This window comes from Dama dama, chromosome 22 (assembly GCF_033118175.1).
Source record: "Dama dama isolate Ldn47 chromosome 22, ASM3311817v1, whole genome shotgun sequence".
NCBI lineage: Eukaryota > Metazoa > Chordata > Mammalia > Artiodactyla > Cervidae > Dama > Dama dama.
This window is the reverse complement of record NC_083702.1, coordinates 773,234-796,146: the sequence shown is the minus strand read 5'-3', so window position 1 is coordinate 796,146 and position 22,913 is coordinate 773,234. Positions and strand designations below refer to the sequence as shown.

Genomic DNA, 22,913 nt, shown 5'->3' with positions numbered 1-22,913 from the left:
CGCCCAGTGGGTTGCAGGGCCCGGCTGGAGAAGGACCGGGAGGCCAGCGGCGACGCGGCCGCCTGGCAGGCTGAGCGGGTGCGCATTATGCGCGCCAACAATCCGAAGTACGTGCTGAGGAACTACATCGCGCAGGGCGCCATCGAAGCTGCGGAGAGTGGCGACTTCTCGGAGGCAAGCGCCGCCCGCCCACCCCCTCACCCTCCTGGCTGCGGAGGAGGCCGGCCCCCAACAGCCCCCCTCGCTCTCTGCCCCGCTGCAGGTGCGGCGGGTGCTGAAGCTGCTGGAGACCCCTTACAGCGGGGAGGTGGACGCCGCGGAGGCCAGCGAGGCGGCTGCGGAGGCCAGCGAGGCGGCTGCGGAGGCCAGCGGGGCAGCCGGCCGGCGGCGCTCCTACAGCAGCAAGCCCCCACTCTGGGCGGCGGAGCTGTGCGTGACGTGATCCTCGTAACCGCCCTCGGAGCTCCACGCAGGAGACGCCAGGGCCGAACCCCTGAGTCCACGAGGCGGGCCCCCGTCCCGTCTCTCCGTGACGGTGGAGACGTCCAGTCAGGACCTGACCCGTCTCTGCCCGACGCTGACTCGCCACCCTTGCCCCAGGCTCTGCTCCCCACGACAGATGACCCACGCCGGCACCACACAGCCCCGAGGACCGGCCGCTCGGCCTCCACCCACCTGGCCACCTGGCGGGGATGGGGTGGGGGGACAAGGCCCCCCAATAAACCGGCAGCCTCCTCAGTGGTCCCGCGTGGTTATTCTGCCCCCGCCCGCCCCGGAGACAGAGGCTGGAGTGCGGGCACACGTTTATTGCGGGCGAGCCGGGGGCTCAGGCGTCCTGGTAGTAGTTGTTGAAGTTGATGCGCAGCAGGAAGTCCTCCAAGTGGGGTTGGTAGCCGCGGTTCACCAGCTTGCTCACCACTGGGTGGGTGGGGGAGGGGGGCGCAGGTTCAGTGCGCGGCTCAGTACCGCCCCCAGCCCTCCCCCGCCCCTGGGGTGTGTCACCTTTGAAGAGGAAATGGGAGTAGTACTTGAAGGCGCTGTAGGACTGCTGCATGAGGGCAAAGTTTGGGTGCTCGGGGCCCCGCGGGCCGCCAGCCGGGCCCCAGGGCTGGGAGATGAGCTGGCTGCGAAACTTGAGGACCAGGCTGAAGACGCTGTGGATGACGTTCATGACCGGCGCCGCCTTCTCGGTCAGCAGGCCCCTGGGGGGAGGCGGAGACTGCGGTGGGTGCGCCCAAGACGGGGGCGCGCCGCGGGCCCGCACCTCACCTGAAGACTGCCTTGTGCAGGTACTCGGCGTGGGCGCGCTGTATCTCCTCCAGGTCGCCCACCGAGGCCAGCTTGGCCTGGAACTCGCACCAGCTGACGTGCAAGATCTGGTTGGCGATGTAGCCCTGGGTGACCTTGACGAAGTGCTGCATCTCGTGTTTGAAGAGCTGCAGCTGGCGGAATTGCACCGAGCCGGCCGCCTGGCTCGCCCGCGCTGGAGGGGGCGTGGGGGGCAGAGTGAGCACAGACGCGGGCAGCGTGGGCGCCTCGGGCCCACCAGGCTCACCTGTGCGCTTGAGGTGGAAGCAGATGTCCTTGAGCGTCCACATCATGAGCTTCAGTTGCAGCAGGAAGGAGAAGATGCCGCCGTACCTGCTCAGGCAGCCCTCGGTGACCACGATGTTGAGGGGCCAGTCGACCTGCCAGGGAGGCTGGCTCAGCACAGCTGCGTCCCGGGACTACCCCCACCGCCCGCGCCAGGGGGCGCTGCTGACCTTGTACCTGAGCTCCAGGCAGCTCAGCACGTCTGGGGCGTTGGGGGCGAACGTCTCAGGCAGGAACTTGAGGGCGAAGGAGAGGTTGGCAGCGTGCGGGCTGTCGCCGTGCAGGCTGTACTGCAGGGCCTTGCTCAGCACCGAGTTGAGCACCAGGGGGCTGAGAAGCTCCCCGGGCGTCTGCCCCGCCCCGAGCTGCAGGGACAGGACAGAGTCCCAAAGCGTCCAGAGCCTGCCCGCCGCCCCTCTGGCACCTGGCCCGCCTGGGCTCACCTTCTCGAAGAGCAGGTCGCTGAGGGACTGGGCGAACTCCCCGTCCTCCATCAGCAGGAAGTGCCGCAGCGCCTCGAAGTGCGCCCCGAGGTTCAGCTCCACGAAGAAGTAGTCGACCACAGCCTTGTTCACCAGGGAGACGCTAGCGAGAGGGGCCTGGCGTTACTGACCGTCAGGGGGCGGGGCGGGGCGGGGCGGGGCGCGGGGTGGGGTCAGGCGGGCGCTCACTGGGCAGCCAGCGGGGCAGTAACGGAGTGCTTCATGAGCACAGGCAGCGGCAGCAGCTCGCTGAGCTGCACAGCGCTCTCGTCGGCGTCTGATGGGACCCCGGTGTCCTCGGGGAGGGCGAAGGCTCGGGGAAGCCCGTGGTGCAGGAGGCGGGCGACGGGAGGCTCTGCTGCGGGGTGACAGACTGCAGTCACGCGCTAGGGACACGGGGCCAGGCTGCCTCTGCCCGCCTGCCGTGGCCGGCCCACTCACACATAGCCTCATAGCTGTCCGGGTACTGCTCCAGGCGGTACTGCCCCGCCAGGCCCGCCAGGTAGGCCTGCTCCCGGTCCCAGCGCCGGGCCGCCGCCTCGCCAGGGTCAGGACTGCTCTGGACATCTGCATCCTCCTAAGACGACCCAGCCTCGAGGAACCCGCCTCCTTCCCTCGTGGGAGAGGAACGAGCAGGCAGGCAGAGCAACCCCCCCCCCCCCACCCACCTGTCACCCAGTCCCAGGACGGAGCCCTCCCTGCCCATGAAAGGCCCAGCACACCCCCCCCACCCCTGACCTGTGAGCCGAGAGAGAGGTCCCTGGAGTCCTCACTCATCCCCACGCCTAAGCAGAAGAAATGGGCAGGAGAGGGGGTCAGGACCAAATGCCTGCAACAGGGCAGCGCCACCCCCGCCCCCCTGCCGGCCACCCTGTCCTGGGCTCACAGATGCCCCCAGGGGCAGGACAGCCCTGGGCCCCACTGACCTGGCTCTTCCAGGATGCCATCTCCCAGAGCAGCAGGTACAGCCTCAGCAGACAGCGAGGCCTGGGGGCCACCCTCCTCCCTGTAACCAGGGTCTGGTCTGGCCACCTGTGTGCTGGAGCTGCCTGAAGCTGTCTCCACAGGCAGCTGCGGCGTGTGTTCCTGGGCTCCCGAGCTGAGGCCCAACTGGGGCCTGGAGTCTGGGGGACCCAATGGGGGCCTGGGCAAATTGGGCTCTGCTTCCCCTGAGAGGACCCCCAGCATCACACTGGACTGAGAAACGTGTCCATGGACATTCCACCGTGGCCGGGAGGGGGCCACATCCCACACATTCTCCCCCACCCTGATGCTGGCGTCAGACACGTGTCCATGGACATTCCACCGTGGCCGGGAGGGGGCCACATCCCACACATTCTCCCCCACCCGGATGCTGGCATCAGACACGTGTCCGTGGACATTCCACCGTGGCCGGGAGGGGGCCACATCCCACACATTCTCCCCCACCCGGATGCTGGCATCAGACACATGTCCGTGAACATTCCACCGTGGCCGGGAGGGGACCACGTCCCACACATTCTCCCCAACCCGGATGCTGGCATCAGACACGTGTCCGTGGATGTTCCACCGTGGCCGGGAGGGGGTCACTCCAGAAACACAGCCCCCTCTGGGAACGCCAGGCTCCGCCCCGAGGACCTGCACCATGGCCGGACAGCGCTCCTCCTGGGGGGAGGGGTGCTGTGGTGGGTCCGGGCCACAGGTGTCCAGTGGCTCATGAGTGTCCTCCCGCAGCTGCTGCCCTCTGCTGCCCAGGCTGCCTCTTGCAGTCTGGAGCGCCCCTGCGGAACCTGGGGCAGCCACAGCGGGCCTCAGGATGGTTCTGAAGTCATACTCCTGTGGCCCGAAAGGTGCTGAGTCCACTGCCGTGGACGGAGCCACGGGGGGCAGGGCGGAGCCAATGGTCTGCAGTGCGTCCTCCAGGACAGGGGCCAAGCCGCTGAGCCCAGGCTCAGCCCCCTGGGCCACAGGCAGGAAGTCTCTGAGGCTGAGGCCCGCGGAGAACGGCCCTGGCTCCTCTGCCTGCACCCATAGCAGGCCTGCCCCTGGCCCCGCACCATAGGCCCCGGCTCCTGGAGACTCGAGGGGCTGCGGCGTGAGTGCGCTCTGCCCATGAGGGCCAGCCGGTGCCACTTCCTGCGGCTCCTCACACCCGGGGTCACAGCTGCTGCCTCTATCGGGGGGCACAGGGCCCAGAAAGGAGGCCTGAAACACAAGCGTACATGGGTTCCCCCTGGTGTCTGCTTCTGTCCTCCAGGTTCAGTTCTACACCCAATACTCAAGCCCATGAAAGGGGACAGTGGGGACACATGCCAGGCCTGGGGCAGCCAACTCAGAGCCCACTCTCCATGGCCTGGGTCCTACCTGGTCCCCTGCCCGTGAGTGGGCACTTGTCTGGGAGCAGGCACCAGGGAGGACGGCCGGCTGCTCTAGGGGCCTCCCCTCGGCCACAGCCTCTAGCATCTCCTGAAATAGAACCAGCAGGATGTGAGCGGGGAGCACCTACGCAGCGGGGCTTACGCAGCCCCGGCACAACTGCCAACTGGGCAGGGCTCACACAGCTGCCCAGAGCCTGGTTGGCTTTCTGCACCGCCCGTGTCACTTGAGGGCAGCCCAGCCTCTGCCAGTCACGCCCCTCTGAGCACCCGGTGAGAGTGTCACCCGAACCCCACAGTGGGCACACAGTGGGTCTGTGTGTGACTTCAAGGCTCCTGAGTCCCCGAGAGCCCAGGGAAGAGCTCCTGGGTGACAAGTGGCAACACCTGAACGTGCTTCTCATCTTCCAGGAGAAAACGAAGCCGCGCGCTGGCCAGCCTGTGCCTCCGGACCTTCCACAGTGCCTTCTGCTCCCGACGAGCCGCCTCTGCAGACAACTTGCTGTAATGATCCACCAGTGCCTGCCTGCAGCCACCCAGACAGGACGGGTCTCCAGTCACCCCACTGTCCAGTCAGTGCCCCGTGTGGGGGGCCCCCGACGGGAAGCCTACCCCCGAGCACCTTCCCCAGGTGGGCAGCTGGCCCCTGGGAGCCCCCACAACACCTGCAGGGCGTCACTGGGCATGTCTTTCTGCCTCCCCGCCAAATGGGAGCCCCTGGCGGGCAGGCACAGTGAAGTCACCCAGAGCAAACCCCAGAACAAGCCTCCCCACAGCCTGAAGCACAGGGGTCAATGTGGGCCGGGGGGCCACACCCTCTCGGAGGCGCGACCTCGGCCCTCACTGCCAGCGGTTCTTGTGCTGCCGTGCCAGCTCCAGAGCACCAAGAGGTGATGCGAAGGGCATGGGGTAGCGGGAACATCTCACTTAATTCAAAGCTGGCCATGTTACACCCAATGATGGGGACCTTCTCACCAGCACGAAGCTGGTTTCAAACCCAGACTGGCCATTTTTAATTCAGCTGCCACAGGCCCGGGACACACCCTCCACACCTAGTTTCCTCCACATGTAAACAAGAGAATAACATCTACTCACACACACATGTGTACACACCCAAGTCAGGATTAATGCACACAGACACACGTGCACTCAGCACTGACTGGCTCTGTCACAGCTCCACGAACAGTCCCCGGGGTCAGGACCACTGACCAGGGGACGAGGAAAGGGAGGGGCTCCTTCTGAGGCAGCTGTGCTGTCAGCTCGCAGGAAATGCAGGGAGGGAGGGAGGGAGGTCACAGCACAAGACAGACTCCCGGACGCCGTGCTGGGTAAATCCCTGTCTCTCAGTCAGGCTACTAACAGGTTTAAAGACAAATTTAAGGAACAGAGGCAGTTTAACTTAAAGGAAACAAACAGATAGAGACAGGATACAAGCATAGCATGTGGACCGAGCCTGGATCCCAGTCCACACAGAGCAACTGCAAGAAGACCGAGTTCAGACCGCTACTCCTCCTGCCTAAACAGACACCTGAAAGGTGCCAAAATACTGACAAAAGGTAACCGACCATCACAAAGGTCAAACCAGCCACGACGTCCAGGAAGGCTGACCCGGCGCGGCACGGCACCCCCAGCCGCCCACCTGGCCTTCCTCTCCAGCTGCTCCTCCAGGGCCCTCAGCCTCCTCTCCCGGTCCCGGAGCTCGCGGGCATAGCTGAAGTCCTCATCCAGCTCCTCCTGCCTGGCCGCCCGGCGTCGCTGCAGAACACCCCGCGTGGCCCCGCTGGTGAAGCTGACCCCTCGAGCCCGCGCTCCCCCATCCCACCCCCTGCCAGCCCCTCCCCCACCTCCTGGTCCTTCACAAACTGCTCCTTCAGCCTCTGGAACTGCTCTCGCTTGCGGGCATCCGAGGCCATCCGCTCCGACATCTGCCGATCTGCGACAAGACAGTCAGGGGCCGTGGTGAGAAGCCCCAGCAGGTGGCCCCCGACCTGGAGAGGCAGGCGAGCCACACGCACCGCTGAGCGCCTGCAGGACCCTGGACGCCGCCTCCCGGGCCTGGACAATTAATTCCTGCTTTGCAATTTCCATCCGTAATTCCTGAAAAAGACCACCAGTGACTGATACGTCTGACTTTTCACACCCCATCCCTGGGACAGCCAGGGAGAGGGGTCTGCGCAGACTAGGCCTGGGGGTGCTGCGCCTGTCCTGCACGGCAGTGAGGCTGGTCCCCAGGCAGGTGACACCCTCTCTCAGAGCGATCCGGAGCCAAGACCCCAGCCTTCCCGCCCACCCTGGAGGAGGCCGGGCTGGGCCTCCCACAGGGGCCAGCCCCCTGCAAGCCCAGGGCTCACCCCTCCACACTACTGGTTCTCAGGGGTCTGCCCCGCCCACAGCTTCCTGCTGCCCACAGGTGCCAGGACTTTGCATCAACCCCTCCCCAGGGCACAGGACACTCAAAGCTCGGGCCTCAGTGCACCTGACCCTTCTGAGCAGGACGGGGGCTCAAGGAAGCCACTGAGGCCAGGAGCCTCAGGCCCTGCTGCCCTGGAGCCACGGCCTGGCCAGGATGGGGCTGCCCGGTGCCCGGCCTGCCCCGGGAGGGGAGGAGAGGACCCAGGAAGGCCGGGCTGCGGTGCCCTCACCTTCTCCTCCTTGCTGACGGAGCTGTGCCGCGCCACCCTCTCCATGCGGCCCACGTAGATGGCGCAGTCCTTCTCAACATCCTTCAGCTCCTCGAGGGAGAAGATCACGGAGATGCGCGGGACCGGGACATCGGAGCAGCAGAGGTAGTGCTGTGGGGGGGGGTCGGTACGTGAGCCCAGGGACTCGCAGACACAGCCCACCTTGCCTCCCACGTGTGACCCATGTGGACAGCCTGCTCGGGAGTACCGTGCTCCTCACTTACACCCTCCACAGCTCCACAACAGCAGGTGTGGGTCTCTGCCCAGGGCCAGGCCGCCCTGCAGCAGAGGCCAGGACTGGCTCCCACAAGTGAGGCTCCAAGAAAAGGAGGGAAGGCCCAGACACACCCAAGGCCTCCCTGAGGTCAGCCCAGCCCACTCCCGAGTCAAGCCCACGTGTAGCCCCACCCACCATGGAAGCCCCGCCCCCCCAGAGCCAACACCTGGACAGCTGCTGGGGCTCATGGATACTGGAGACCCCCCTAGCCAGCCCTGAGCCCATCCTGGCCACTCCAGCGTGCTCCTCTCAGCCCTGCACTCGGCCGGCCGCTGCTCCCGGCTCTGGCCTGAACCTGGCTGTTGCACTGCCGGGAGCCCCCAGTCCACACCCGCCAGCCTGTCCAGACACCAGACAGCACCTCCTGCAGGGGCTGCCCATCCCACCCACTGCCACTGGCCATCTTCCAGGGGCCTTGGCTGCATGGACACCAGCTCAGGGCTCTGTTCCTGAGCACACCGAATCCTGAGACCCCTCACAGGACTCCTGGGTCCATCCTCCTACGGACACAGCCCTTCCCGTCCCTCTAGGATGGTTTCCAAGGTGGGGGGGGGGGAGGGGAGCCCACTGCCCTTTTGGCCTCTGAAACGCCTTCAGCTTTCCTCCCATCTTTGAAGGAACACCAGAAACTCAACAGAGCCACTCATGAAACTCTCAAGGGGACTGAGGCTGGGGTCACCCCACCCTGGCTGGAACACTATGGACCCGGGCTGAGGGCAGATGGGCTGGCAGCGTGGGGCTGGCGGAGGCCAACCACTCGCCCCTCACCCGGGGGCAGCAGAGCTTCAGCAGGTTGATGGTCTTCCCGCAGACGTACACGTCGTGGGCGATGTGGCTCAGGAACACAGGGACGCAGTCCTCCGCCTCTTTGGAAATAAGCACGTAGCCGTGGGTCCAGTAGAACCTGTCTGCGTGTGGGACAGCTCACTCAGGCCTGCGGCCAGCGCGGCCCTAACCCAGCCGATGGCGGCATCCCCGCCCGGCAGCAGCCCCCACCTACCTCTGAAGCCCAAGTACTCGTGGTTCACCTGGATCATGAACTCGCCGTAAACATCTCTGAAGACCCCACTGTACACCCAGTCATGGATGAACCTGCGCGTGTGTGGAAAGGGGGAGGTGAGCTGGGCGAGACGTCCACAGGGTAGAGAGCTCCGCCCTGGGAGTGGGGGAGCGGCAGTCCAAGCCCACCTATCCTGCCCCTCCACGGCTGCGCTCTGCGTGACCCCGCCCCCGCCCCGCCCCCGGAGCCGACCGCCCTGCCCCACCGCGTGTAGGGCTCGCAGCTGGTCTTGAGCAGAGACAGCAAGACCGGGTAGTGCTCGTTGCTGCAGTTATCCAGGGCCTCCTGGTAGAGGTAGGAGAGCAGCTTCACGCCCTGCAGACAGCAAGGGGGGCTCAGCTACACCACACGCAGCAGGGGGAGCCCTGCTCTCCCCGGAGCCCACCAGCCCTCACCGTGGGGAAGGCAGCCCTGGGCTCTCCTCCGCCAGAGCCGGGGGGCGCAGCGCCGACACCGCAGAGCTCAGCCAGGTACCTGCACACAGATGCAGGGAGGCCAGGTGAGCAGAGAACCCAGGCCCTCCCCTGCCGTCCACATGGTCCAGCTTTAAAACCGCCTGCACCTCAAGCAGCTCAGCTTTGAGCTTCCTGTCAGACCCCTCCCAGGGACCCCATGCATCCTCACCTCCTTCCCAGGTCTGGCCAAGACTCTGAGTCCACGACCCTTCCCCACTCCTGCCGCTCTCCCTCAAGACGCCCTCCTGCACCCACCACCTCCCCCAGGTCACCACCTCCACCATCCTGAATGGCTACCAAGTCCCCTTGGGCCCCCCATCTCGCCATCCCATTCCAGGCTGTGCTCCCATCGCGCCCTCCAGACACATCCAGGCTCAGCCTCCCCCCCGCCCCGCCCCGGCGCCCCTTCTCCAGCCCCGGGGCCTCCACACTCCTCCCCTCTGCCTGCAGGAACTCCTCTCCACTGAACCCACCCCCCAACTCCTAGTCCTCCACTTTCCCTTCTCCAGATGGCACCTGCAAGCAGGCACTATGCCCATGTTCACGGGCAGGCACCAGGTCTGTCTGTAGGGACCCTGTGTGCCTGTCAGGCAGAAGCCCTGATCCTGGGTTGGGCCTCACAAACTCAGCTGGGTCAAGGGTCATCCAGGCGCCCACCAGGAGGCCGCCCACCACGCGGCACGGCCCATGCCTGCCTCACCAGCCACCAAATCGCACGCCGAGGCTCACCTGAGCTGCCGGCCCAGCTTCTTGAAGAGAAAGCCGATGGTGAGGAGGCTCAGGGTGGGCGGGGTGGAGAGCACGCAAGCGCGGTAGTACTGCAGGTACCGCCTCAGGCCGCTGGTGAAGGCCTGTGGGGCAGGGGGCTGGAAGCTCAGAACCAGAGAACAACCTGGGTGCGGGAAAAAGTTGGGCCTCCACCCCCAAGCATTGGGCTCCATTTTCCAAGGAATGGGCATCTGGGTCACATGCGGACACCCAGCCCAGCCAGAAGCCCAAGCCCACTGCAAGCCCCCCCTGGGCCAGCTGCACCAGCAATCTGGACCTTGCAGATCCTGGGCAGCTGGGCTGTGCGCACAGACGCCAACTCCCAGTGGGTCTCTGGCTGTTCAGGCCACTGGGGTCCTGAGGACACTGGTGTCCGGAGCAGTGCCCAGGAGCATGGCCCCAGTGCAGCTCACATACTTCAGGAGCTTGCTGGAGCGCTCCAGAGCAAACGTCAGGCACCCAGGAGACCGCTGTCCTGCCCTCCATCCCTGACAGTCAACACGGCAGTCCTGTCTGGGTTTCCCTCCGCCCTCCCAGCCCCGCTCAGGCCCATCCTAGAATCTGAACCTCGTCACATCACCCCAGCAGCCCTGCTGCGATGCCCGAGTGCAGAGGGCCCAGCCCAGTGCCTGCGCTCTCCCTCAGGCCACACGCCCCCCCCCACAGCTGCCGACTGTCCTGGGGGCCTGCCCAGTGGGCACCGACGACAAGGCTTTCAGGCAGACCTGGTTCAGTCCCGCGCCAGGGGGACCAGGCAGCACGTGCTCCCTCCACACCACAGGCCGGCCCCCGGCCCCAGCACCCAGCACAGCTGCCTCCCACAATCTCACAGCCCCAACACATCCACCCAGTTTTCCATGCAGTGATAGGCCAGGCAAGACATGGTCCCTGGCCACCATTCCCAAAGGGCCACTGACAGACTCTGACGTCACTGAAGGGAGTATGGTCTGGCTCAGAGGCCCCGGGGCAGGCCTGCGTACAGCGCCCGGGGTCCCGCAGCAGTGTGAAGCGGGGCTGCACCTGGAACACGAGGCCCTTGCTGCAGGAGGAGTCCAGCACGGGCTGCAGGGAGAAGTGGCTGAGGCGCGCGTAGTGGGTCCCGCACTCCGCCACCTCGGAGAGGAGGCTGCTGATGCTCTCGGGGGATGCTCCTGAGACATGGACACCCCGCTTCACCGTGAAGGCCTGAGCTGGCTGGACAGGACAAAAGGGAGGTCATTGGGGTGGGGCTGCCTCCCATTCCACCCAGGCACCCAAACTCGGCACTGTCCTGAGCACCCCGAGGCCGGGCACCCCAAACCCAGACACACAGGGAGGGCACAGGAGACAGAAAGCCTTCTGCCAGCAGGCTGCCACTGACCTGACATGACATGTTAATGTCACGTGAATTTTAAGATTTAAAGAAAACAAAATAAAACAAAAACCCAAAAAAGAGAAGTCCAACACCAGATGGCTTCACTGGAAATTCTACCAATTAAAGAACATCAATTGTTATTAAACTCTTCTAAAACTTGAAGAGGAACACTTCCTAATTCTAAGAGGTCAGTATTGTCCTGATGCCAAAGCAAGATACAGACATTACAAGGAAAGACTACAGTCCAACATCCCTTATGAACACAGATACAAAAATCTTTGAGACGATATTAACAAACTGAATCTAGCATCATGTTAAAGAGTTATACACTATGACCAAGTGGGTTTTATCTCAGGAATGCAAGGGTAGTTCAACATACAAAAATCAATGTAAGACACCACATTAATAGAATGAAGGAAAAAAATTATACATATGATCATCTCAGCTGATGCAAAAAAAAGCACTCGACAGAAATCAATTCAATCCTAAAGGAAATCCATCCTGAATACTCATTGAAGATCTGATGCTGAAGTTGAAGCTCCAACACTTTGGTCACCTGATGCCAAGAGCTGACTTACTAGAAAAGATCCTGATGCTTGGAAGGATTAAAGGCAGGAGGAGAAGGGGACAACAGAGGACAAGATGGTTGGATGGCATCACTGACTCAATGGACGTGAGTTTTCACAAGCTCCCAGAGATGGTGAAGGACAGAGAAGCCTGGCATGCTGCAGTCCATGGGGCTGCAAAGAGTCGGACATGACTGAGCAACTGAATAATACCTTTTCACAATTAAAAACACTTAAAAAACTAGGAAAAAAATGGAACTGGCTCAGCAGGATAAAGACTGTGTGTGAAAAATCCACAGCTCGAATTATACTCAGTAGTGAGAGACTGAAAGCTTCTCCCCGTGATAAGGAACAAGGCAAGGACGCATGCTTTCACCACTTCTCTTCAACGTAATACTGAAGTCCCAGACACAGCAGGTAGTCAAGGAGAAGAAATTTTAATATGCAGATTGGAAAGGAAGAAGTAAAATGATCTATTTGCAGGTGACATGATCTTATATACTGAAAATGCTAAAGAATCCACAAAACATGTGTTAGAGCCATTAAATGAATTCAGTGAAGTACCAGAATACAAAATCAACATACAAAAATCATTTGTATTTCCATACACTTGCAATGAAGAATCCAAAAAAGGAAAGTAAGAAATAATTCCGTTTAGAAGTGCAATATAAGAAAAAGTACTTAAGTAAATTTAACTGAGAAGGACTTGTTAAAGTGAAAACTAGAAAACACTGCTGAGAGAAATTAAAGACCTAAATAAATGCAAAGATATCCCATGTTCATGGACTGGAGTGTCTAATAATGTCAGGATAATACCCCAGGGACTCCCCCGGCAGTCCAGTGCTTTCACTGCAGGGGGCAGAGGTTCAATCCCTGGTCCAGGAACTAAGATCCCCCATGCCACAGGCAACTAAGCCCACTCGCAGAAGTGAATGACCCCACAAGCTGTAATGAAGATCCATCATGCTGCAACTAACACTCGACACAGCCAAATAGATAAAACAGGTACTTAAATACATAATGATTCACCCAAAGCACCCTGTGGGTTCAGTGCCACCCATATCATTATCTCAATGATGCTTTTAGCAGAAATAGAAAAACTCACCCTAAAATCCATATGGAATTGCAAAGGGCCCCAAATAACCACAACAATCTTAAAAAAAAAAAAAAAAAAAAACTGGAGAACTCATACCTCCCAAGGTCAAAACTTTCTACAAAGTTTTAGTCATCAAAATAGTGTAGAACTGGGGGACGTCCCTGGTTGCCTAGTGGTTAGATTACGGATTTCACTGCCCTGAACCGGATTCAATCCCTGGTCAGGGAACTGAGATCCTGCAAGATGAGGGGTGTGGCCACAAAAAAAATAGCACAAAAAAATATTGCAGGACTGGCATTAGGACAAACATGAAGATCAATGGAACAGAACAGAGTTCAGAAATAAACAACTCACATATAGTCAACTAATGTAAGGATACCAAGACCATACAATGCAGAAAGAAGAGTCTTTTCAACAAAGGGTGCTGGGTAAACAGAATATCTACATGCAAAAGATTAAAGCCGAGCCAAATGCAAAATGAACTCAAAACAGATCAAATATCTAAACTGTAAAGCTAACACTATGGGACTTCATGGTGGTGCAGTGGCTAAGAATCCACCTGCCGGTACAGGGTACAGGGTCCAACCACTGGTCTGGGAGGATCCCACACGTGGAGGAGCAACTAAGCCACGCAGCACCACTGCTGAGCCTGTGCTCTGGAGCCTGAGAGCCACGACTGCTGAGGCCACAACCGCTGAGGCCATGACCACTGAGGCCACAACTGCTGAAGCCCATGCGCCTGGAGCCCATGCTCTGCAACAAGAGAGGCCACCGCAGTGAGGAGCCTGAGCACCACAGTGAAGAGTAGGCCCTGCTCGCTGCAACCAGAGAAAGCCTGAGCAGAGCAATGAAGACCCAGTGCAGCCAAAAATAAATAAATAAATGAAATTACTTTAAAAAGAATAAATCCAACACCATGAAACTCTTGGATGAAAACATGGAAACATAGAGGCCTTGGATTTGGAGATTTCTTAAATATGACACCAAAAGTATAGGCAACAAAAGGAAGAAAATAAACTGGACTTCATCAAAATTAAACTTTGTACTTCAAAGCATACTATCAAGAGTGTGAAAAGACAACCTACAGAATGAGAGAAAATATTTGCAAATCATATATCCAGAATGCATAAAGACCTCCTACAACTCAAGAGCCCAACTCAAAGATGGGCAAAGGGCAGGTGACAGCACAGTAGGAGGCAGTGGTCTGCAGGCTGAGGAGACACTCACTCTGTGAGCACCTCACCCTTGTACCGCCAGCATCCAGAACAGTGGGTAAACACATTTCTGTTCTCTGATCAAAAAAAAAAAAAAAAAAAAAAGGCAAAGGACTAGAATAGACTTTCTTCCAAAAAAGATATACAAATGAAAAAGTGCTCAGGAGCAGTACTCATGATGGAAATGCAAATCTAAACTATATGAGACATACATACACTTCCAGGTATAAAACAGATATCTAGTGGGTGGCATTAGTGGTGAAGAATTCACCTGCCACTGCAGGAGACGCCAGAGACGTGGGTTCAGTCCCTGGGTGGGGAAGATCCCCTGGTGGAGGAGATGGCAACCCCCTCCACTATTCTTGCCTGGGAAATCCCATGGACAGTGGAGCCTGGCAGGTTACAGTCCATGGGGTCTCAGAGAGTCAGACATGACTGAGCACGCAGGACAGAACAGTGGGAAGCTGCTATATTACACATGGAGCCCAGCCTGATGCTCTCTGACAACCTGGGTGGGGGGGATTGGTGGTGAGGGGTGGGAGGGAGACTTAATAGGGAAGGGATACACACACACACACACACACACACACACACACACACATATATAGTCATGATTGATTCTCATTGTTGTATGGCAGAAACCAACACAACACCGAAAAGCAATCATCCTCCAATTAAAAAATTAAGCATTTCGATTTTTGGGAAAAAAACTATAATGAGACACTACTTCACACCCACTGGGACAGCTATTATTTACCAAAAAAGGAGTGGGGGGATAACAAGTATTGGTGAGGATGTAGAAAACTGGAACCCTAGAATAATACACACTGCTGGAGGGAGTGTAAGGGTACAGCCATGGTGAAAAATAGTTTGTTGGCTTCTCAGAAAGTTAACAGAATTACTGGGATTTCCTTGGTGGTCCAGTGGCTAAAGACTCTGTACTACAATTCAGGGGGCCCAGGTTCGACCCCTGGTCAGGGAACTAGATCCCACATGCTGCAACTAAAAAGGCCCTGCATGCCACAATTAAAGATCCCGAGTGCCACCACAGACCCGGTGCAGCCAAATAAACAAACCAGAGAGAAGCAGCACAGGACCCGGAAAGTCCACCCCCAGGAACACACCCTGAAGAACTGAATGCACCCCTGTTCACAACACACTATTCAAAACAGACAGAAGGTGAGATCCACCAGAGCGTCCATCAACTGGCTAACAAAATGTGGTCTTTATACACATAGCAAGGGAGAGAGGGAAAGACACACCCAACTGAATGCAAAGTTCCAGAGAATAGTGAGCAGAGATAAGAACGGTTTCTTAAATGAACAGTGCAAAGAAGTAGAGGAAATCAATAGATTGGGAAAGACTAGAGATCTCAAGAAAACTGGAGATGTCAAGTGAACATTTCATGCAAGGATGGGCACGATTAAGGACAGAAGTGTAAAGACCTAACAGAAGCAGACGAGATTAAAAAGAGGTGGCAAGAATACACTGAAAAACTGCACAAAAAAGGTCTTAATGACCCAGATAACCACAGTGGTGTGGTCACTCACCTAGAGTCTGACATCTTGAAGCCTGAAGTCAAATGGGCCTTAGAAAGCATCACTACTAACAAAGCTATTGTAGGTGACAAAATTCTAGCTGAGCTATTTCAAATCTTAAAAGATGATGCTGTCAAAGTGCTGCACTCAATATGTCAACAAATTTGGAAAACTCAGCAGTGGCCACAGGACTGGAAAATGTCAGTTTTCATTCCAATTCCAAAGAAAGGTAATGCCAAAGAATGTTCAAACTGCCATATAATTGTGCTAACTTTGCATGCTGGTAAGGTTGTGCTCAAAATCCTTCAAGTGAGGCTTCAGACATATGTGAACTGAGAACTTCCAGATGTACAAGCTGGGTTTAGAAAAGGGAGAGGAACGAGAGAGCAAATCGCCAACATACACTGGATCATAGAAAAGCAAGAAAGTTCCAGAAAAACATCTACTTCTGCTTCATTGACTACGCTAAAGCCTTTGACTGTGTGGATCATAAAAAACTGTGGAAAATTCCTAAAGAGATGGGAGTGTCAGACCACCTTACCTGTCTCCTAAGAAACCTGTATGCAGGTCAAGAAGCAACAGTTAGAACCTAACATGGAAAAACAGACTGGTTCAAAACTAGGAAAGAAGTACGTCAAGGCTGTATATTGTCACCCTGATTATTTAACTTCTATGCAGAGTACACCATGCAAAATGCCAGGCTGGATGAAGCACAAGCTGGAATCATGACTGCCAGGAGAAATATCAACAACCTCATATATGCAGATGATACCATTCTAATGGCAGAAAGGGAAGAGGAACTGAAGAGCCTCTTGATGAGTGTGAAAGAAAAGAGTGAAAGCTTGGCTTAAAACTGAACATTCAAAAAAATAAGATTATGGCATTACTTCATGGCAAATAGGTGCAGAAAAAGTAGAAGCAGTGACAGATTTTATTTTTCTTGGGCACCAAAATGCAGATGCAGATGGTGACTGCAGTCATGAAATTAAAAGATGCTTGCTCCTTGGAAGGAAAGCTATGACACACCTAGACAATGTATTAAAAAGCAGGGACATCACTTTGCCTACAAAGGTCCACAGAGTCAAAGCTGTGGTTTTTCCAGCAGTCATGGATGGATATAGAAGCTGAACAATAAAAAAGGCTAAGGGCCAAAGAACTGATGCCTTCAAATTGTGGTGCTGGAGAAGACTCGAGAGTCCCTTGGGCAGCAAGGAGAATAAACCAGTCCATCCTAAAGGAAATTGACCCTGAATATTCATTGGAAGGACTGATAACTGAAGCTGAAGCTCCAATACTTTGGCCTCCTGATGCCAAGAGCCAACTCACTGGGCAAGACTGAGAGGAAAAGCAGAAGAGCTCGGCAGAGGAGGAGCTGGTGAGATGGCATCACTGACTCAGCGGACGTGAATCTGAATAAACACTGGGGGACGGTGAAGAGCAGGGAAGCCTGGAATGCTGCAGTCCATGGGGTCGCAAAGAGTCGGACATGACTTAATGACTGAACAACATATGTATAGAAGACTTTCTAGGCTTAAAAAGGAAGGAAATTCTGACACAGACTACAACATGAAGGACCCTTGAGGTCATTATGCTGAATGAAATAAGTCAGACACAAAAGCACAAACACTTCGTGATTCCATTCATATAAGGAAAATCATTTTTTAAAACTGAAACAAGAAGACCATCCCCCGGGAGGCTGCCAAGACAGTTTCCTGGCCACACCTCACCTCCTTACCTGGCAGAGGGAGAACGTGGTGGACACGACTCCAATCAGGACGTTGAGTGCGTCCTTCACCAGCTCACACTCCTTCACCAGGACGGGCTGTGGGGCCTGCAGGAGGCTCCCGCCCAGCATCTGTAGCTCCCCTTGGCGAAGCCGGCAGAATCTGTCAAAGGCGTCCCTTCCCGCCTCGGTGAGGTAGGGCTCCTCTCGGTGGCCGGGGGGGCTGTGGGGACAGAGCGGGCAGCGAGCTGAGGTAAGCAGGAGGCAGGACAAAGAGCAACTCAATAGCATGAGATCTCTAAGGCCAGGTGAGACTCCCCATTGCCCCCCAGTCTGCGTCCAGCAGGCCCATCAGACAGCACTGCACAGAAAGTGTCCCCACCCAGCCCACGCCCACAGGGCACACAGCAGTCCTCTGGCTGATGACTTGCTCGCTTGTGATGACCTCTACGTGGGAAACAACACGCAGGCCCTGAGCAGCACAGTCACAACCGCACCAGTGTCCCTCAGTAGATGGCTGGATAAAGATGCGGTCTGTCCACACAGAGGAACATTAATCCAGCCTTCAGGAGGAAGGAATTCTGACACAGTGTGTCAGATGCTACAACACGGAGGAACCCTGAGGGTGTGACGCTGAGTGATTAACCCAGTCGTGCACAAGGACAAGTGCTGCATGACCCCCTCCTCTGGGGTCCCCAGAGTCACAGTCACAGAAAGGAGATGGTGGAGGCCAGGGGCGGGAGGAGAGTGGTGGAGAGTATGATGGGTATGATGAAGACACAGTCTCAGTTTGGGAGGACGAAAAAGTTCTGGAGAAGATGGTGGTGATGGTCACCTAACATGAACGTGCTTAACGCCACTGATATAAACTTCAAAAGGGTTAAGATGTTAAACTTCATGTCATAGGATTTTATCACTCTCTGCCCAAGAAAGCACAAAGATCATACAGAGCCAAAAGTTCCCTGAAATTCTAGGAGAAAACAGGCACCTGCCTGCCCTACGGTCTCTGCCTACGGGGTTTCTGCAGGATGTTCAAGAACAGGGTCTACCAGCCTGGTCACACTGTTCAAAAGAGGCCAAAGAGACAGCACCATTTTTTAAGTATTCCTTTGGAAACCATCAACTCCTACTGAAAGCATGAGAGCTGTTTTTTAAAGTCCACTGGAAGTAGGTTCTTAATAAAAGCAGCCCAGGAAAAATCTTAGAACTTGCTAAAACCAAAAATGCTTCTTGATGGACAGTGCACCATAACGCGCTCTTTCGCTCATTCAGCAAAAGCGGGGGGCCAGAGCAGTCAGGTGGATGAGCCCATCCTCACAGGGCCGGTGCCGCTACGAGACACACGCTGCGAGGAGGTGTGATGTGCCGCCCAGGAGAGGGGCCCTAAAGGGACTGCGGGAACGGAGATGCTGACAAGAAGGCCAGGGGAGCAAGGCCACGCCCAGAGCAGTGTCCCTGGGGGCGGGAGTGGCCTGCGTGAAAGCCTGGAGATGGGAGGAGAAAGGGGCCAGGTGCTCTGGGTTCAGCAAGGGAGGGCTGAGGGCGGGGGCCCACGGCCAGTCCCAGTGGGCAGGGCTGAGGGGTGGCGGGCAGAGCAGCGTACTCCGATCTCCATCCCTGGAAGGTGATGCTGGCCAAGCGGAGGATGGCCGGGCAGGCAGAAGCGGGTGGGCCAGTCCTGAGCGTCCAGACCAGCAGGTGGGCCCAGCCAGGCCACGACAGCAGGCCGCGCTCCTCGGGGCAGGGAGAGCTGGAGGGGAGGAGGAGCCTCTGGAGCTCCAGGGACCCCCAAGCTCCAGTGCTGCGGGAGTCACCCCACGTGCACTCGGGCATTGGCCTCTGGCCACTCTCCCGGGGTCAACCCCCTTGGTGACTGAGAGTTGAGGGAGGAAAGCCCGTGAAGGAAACACCGCATTCACACTTGTCCCCACCGAGAACTTGGCCCTTGACATCACAAGACCACTTCCCCAGAAAGGGTGACAGATGCAGAGGTGCCAGCAGCAGGGAGACCCAAGCTGGCTGGCAGGGTGAAGCATAGGGGCGGGGGTCCTCTGGGGGTCTCACGCAAGGGCAGAGTTCACAATCAAGGGCTGTGGCTGCCAAGGAAGCCTTGACTTCCCATTCGTCAGAGTTCCTGGCAAGAAACTAGCAAGTGGCTGGGATCCAACTGCAACAGATTCCCAAGAGCCTCCAAATGAACTTCAGCAACGGGCTTCAGAGGGGCAGGGGCATCTGGTTACAACAGAAGAGGCAGTGGAAGAGCCGCAGGGTGGCCACTGTCTCCTGCAGGGGCACAGGCTGACATACTGGCCACCATCCTCCTTGAAAGGACACCAAGAAGCAGTCCTCACTCTGGAGCTGTGGGGTCAGTTCTGCTTCAGGGGGACACTGAGGAGATTAAGTGCATTCACAAAAGGGGACAAGAACGTTGACCGGCTGAGCAATCATGTCTCCTACTAAAGAGCGATCTGAAAAACTGAGCCTGGAAAATCGGGAACTGGCAAATGAGATCCACTAATGAATATTCACAAAAGGAAGTAGTAGCTGCTTGATGGCCATGTTCAGACTTGTGAGGGGTTTGCAGCCAGCAGGTGATTAGATCTGCTGTGTACATACAAGACAGGTGAAGACCGAACAGGAAGTCATAGGGCAAGGACGCTCCTGGAGGACAAGAGAGCCACCAGAGCCCACGGTGTTTGGGGAAGCAGGGAGGGGCCCCGCCTGGGGGAATCCACGCTGGGAAAGATGCGCATGCCAGGAAAGCACATGCTCATCCCAGGGAGGCCCCACAGGAGCCAAGGCTGCATCGGAAGGCACTTGGCTCCCTGCAGACTACACCTCTCTCCCTCACTGCTCCACAAGCTGGCATCCCCCAGAACTGTCAGCAGAGAAGAGGTGCCCAAACATGTGGGAGACAGGTCCTCTACCCCCACTCTGGGAAGCTGCGAGACACCAGCACGCCATGGGCTGAAAGATCCGGCATCAGAGCACCCATCAGGGAACACTGCAATGATGGGCTTCCCTCAGGGAAGCACCACCCTCAGGCCTCCCAGGTGTGAGAAGCACTCCGTCAGCAGCACCCTGTGCCCAGCACCAACCACAGAGCCTGCCACCTCAACCGGGAGCTGCCAAGGCCCGGACGTGAGCCGTAGCCATCACTGGCTCAGTGGGAACTTCCACAGGTTTCTCCTGGTGGTTCTCTCAACCCTCAGGGCAGACAACTTGCACACAGCTTGACTAATAGTTCCAAGTCTCTAATCTAGGCTGAGTAAAAGCCACATTGGAGGGCAGGGGAGGAGCAGGGTTTGCATTTAAGGCAAAGGCTTACAAACCATCCAACTTGCTCCCAGCATCTCCGCTTGCTGGCCTCGTAGGTGAGCACAGCGTCCCACAGGTCAATGTCTGGCGTCATGCCCGGCTCAGACTGGGAGTCAGGAGTCAGATTGGATGCTGACTGGAACCCTTCATCTTCCGACTGATCCACGCTCGGAGGGACCTGGGCCGTGAAAAAAGGACTTCACCTGCGGCATGGTGTCTGGATTCCACCCCAGTGTGAGGAGAGTTCCAGGAACCCTTCCACTCGCTCCCATTCACTCTATGGGAAAGACCCGGAAGAACATTTCTTCTCTTTTTCTCAAGCACACAAGTTACTACACCATGTTTTTGCCCCCAGTGAGTCATTTAAGAAATTAAATTTATTCATTATCAATTTCCAATTTCACACAACACAAGCTTATTGAGGCTTATGAGCCTCAAAATAACTTACAATGACATTTTCCGTAACATGTCTCTAATCTGGAAATTCCATTTTGGGGAACCCAGCACACAAAAAAAAATCACATAGAAAAATTCACTTCTCCCAAAGTGTTTGCTATAGCATTATGGTTGGAAACAATGTAAATGTCTCCCACTAAAGGAACAACTGAATAATAACACCACATCCTTTCAGCAAAGTTACAAAATGCAAAGGCAAAGGATGATTAATAAGGTCTGAAAAATCCCACTTGATCCAGAAAAAAGCATATAACACTGCACAGATAGCCAGGAGACATGATTTTTGGCACCTATGGCTACTGAGTACTTGAGTACACAGGGAGGAATCAGACTTACTTCATCTTACATGCCATGCTGTAGAACCGGCCTGACAGTGCAGGAGACGTAAGCTATGAGGGTTCGATCCCTGGGTCGGGAGGATTCCCTGGAGAAGGGAATGGCTACCCACTCCAGTATTCTTGCCTGGAGAATTCCATGGACAGAGGAGCCTGGTCAGCTACAGTCCAAAGGGGTTGGAAAGAATCGGACAGGACTGAAGTGACTTAACTGGAATGCCGTGCTCAGCGGCCTCTGACTCTTTGCAACCCCAAGGGCTGTAGCCCTTCTCTGTGGACAGAATTCACACAAGAATACTGGAGTGGGATACTTCTCCCAGGGGGGGGAATCTTCTGACACAGGGATTGAAACCGAGTCTCCTGCACTGCAGGTGGATTCTCTACCCTCTGAGCCACGAGGGAATTGAAACATCAACTGGAAGGCAACAGAAATGACTGAATGGCAGATAAAAGAAGACAGTGGCATGGGACTCGCGTCTGCGGGGAGGGGGCCGCTGGGAGTCCGCACCAGTATCCCCACCCCACAGCTCAACCGCCAGTGCTGGACTCCGGCTGTCCTCCCTTTGCCCCACTGGAAGGAGGGTCAAACGAGGCGCTTCCCAAGCCTGAGGAGCAGGAGACAGGAAGCAAACACTCTACCTTGATGGCCAGTCCGGAGAGGTCTGCGCTGTCCGGCACCGGGGGCAGGTCCAGGCGGACGTCCAAGTCGGCCGTGCGGCTGTGCACCAGGGCTCCGAAGAGCGAGACGCGGGTGTCCCTTTCAAACCTCCCCCCGCAGGGGTCGCCGTACGAGAAGAGCCCGACTGCGGGCAGTCCGGTGCCCGGTGCCGCCTCCATCACCTGCCGCGTCTTGCGGACCAGGTCTCGACACAGAGACTCCTCTCCGGAGATGAGCGACCGCACGTCCGCCTCCAACTCACTCAAGTCGGCGCAGTCGTAGCCGCCGTAGGGAAGGGCTCTTCCGACCGGCCGGCTGTGCAGGAAGACGCCCCGCCGGCGCCGCCGCACTCGCGGGGGCCCGCTGCCCGCCAGCCGCACCAGCAGCTCCAGGACCGCGCCCAGCTCCTCCAGCGGCTGGCGCGGCGCGGCCTCCAGCCCCTCCACCAGCTCCTCCAGGCGGTCTGCCTCGGCGCCCAGGCCGCCCACTCGCAGGTCGAAGGACAGCATGAGGATCCTGTTCTTCACCGGCAGCCTCGGGAGGCCGGGCTGCAGCCCGCGGCCCTCCTCCTGAAAGAGGCCCGTGAACAGGGCGTCGTAGGCCACCCTCTTGAGGCCCCGCTTGGCCTTCCTGCGGCTCCCGCGGCGCGGGCCCGAGGGAGCCTTGACGGCCGGCAGGAGGACCTCACACAGGTCGTCCACCAGCTGCGGGACGCTGGCCATGCCTCCACCTCACGCCGGGACCGCGCGCGCAGCCGGACTCGCCTTCTCAGGACCCCGGAAAAGCGACGAACCACAGAGGTGCCGCCGAGGACGGAGCGTGGGCCCCTCAGCCTGAGGAAGGCGCGCGCGGCCTGACCCGGCTTCTCAGGGTCCCCTCAGCCCGAGGAGGCGCGCGCGGCGCCGCCACCGCGTCACCGCCGCGCGACCAGCCCAACGGCAAGCGCGAGCGCGCCGGAACTGCGTCACCCGGGGGCGGGCGGCCC

At 57.6% G+C, this 22,913-nt stretch overlaps 2 protein-coding genes across 9 annotated transcripts in view; one reads left to right on the top strand and one right to left on the bottom strand.

The window, feature by feature from the left end:
* Window positions 1–738, top strand: part of SELENOO (selenoprotein O) — a 20,657-nt gene extending 19,919 nt beyond the window's left edge. Inside the window, exons 8-9 of the mRNA XM_061124276.1 lie at window positions 18–174; window positions 263–738. Of these exons, the coding sequence (XP_060980259.1) occupies window positions 18–174; window positions 263–451 (346 nt within the window). The 3' untranslated portion in view covers window positions 452–738. The remainder of the gene's footprint in view (window positions 1–17; window positions 175–262) is intronic.
* TUBGCP6 (tubulin gamma complex component 6) lies at window positions 719–22,848 on the bottom strand. Of its 8 annotated transcripts, none has more exons than XM_061124272.1 (25): window positions 21,910–22,848; window positions 20,494–20,657; window positions 17,174–17,384; window positions 10,691–10,864; window positions 9,632–9,753; window positions 8,843–8,921; window positions 8,653–8,762; window positions 8,388–8,479; window positions 8,156–8,295; window positions 7,072–7,221; window positions 6,445–6,526; window positions 6,274–6,362; window positions 6,069–6,184; window positions 4,817–4,955; window positions 4,419–4,520; window positions 3,002–4,259; window positions 2,814–2,860; window positions 2,517–2,652; window positions 2,265–2,448; window positions 2,037–2,178; window positions 1,764–1,958; window positions 1,556–1,688; window positions 1,270–1,483; window positions 1,029–1,202; window positions 719–918 (listed from the first exon to the last, which is right to left on the bottom strand). In XM_061124272.1, the coding sequence occupies exons 1-25, from the start codon at window positions 22,648–22,650 to the stop codon at window positions 753–755; spliced, it is 5,160 nt and encodes a 1,719-aa protein (XP_060980255.1). In that variant the 5' UTR covers window positions 22,651–22,848; the 3' UTR covers window positions 719–752. The 8 variants fall into 8 exon arrangements, 7 of the variants coding, with proteins under 7 accessions (XP_060980255.1, XP_060980252.1, XP_060980256.1 ...); XM_061124274.1 differs by having other exon boundaries at window positions 792–918; window positions 1,003–1,202; window positions 2,265–2,433; XM_061124269.1 differs by having other exon boundaries at window positions 1,270–1,688.
* Between the last annotated feature and the right edge of the window lie 65 nt (window positions 22,849–22,913).

Excerpts from the sequence above, each read along its gene's own strand:
- TUBGCP6 (XM_061124269.1), bottom strand. The coding sequence starts at position 22,650 with ATGGCCAGCGTCCCGCAGCTGGTGGACGACCTGTGTGAGGTCCTCCTG. Across the intron at positions 17,385-20,493 it reads TGCTGGGAGCAAGTTGGATG|CCCCCCCGGCCACCGAGAGG; the intron begins GTTTGTAAGCCT and ends CTGTCCCCACAG. Across the intron at positions 7,222-8,155 it reads TGAAGCTCTGCTGCCCCCGG|CACTACCTCTGCTGCTCCGA; the intron begins GTGAGGGGCGAG and ends CCCCCCCCACAG.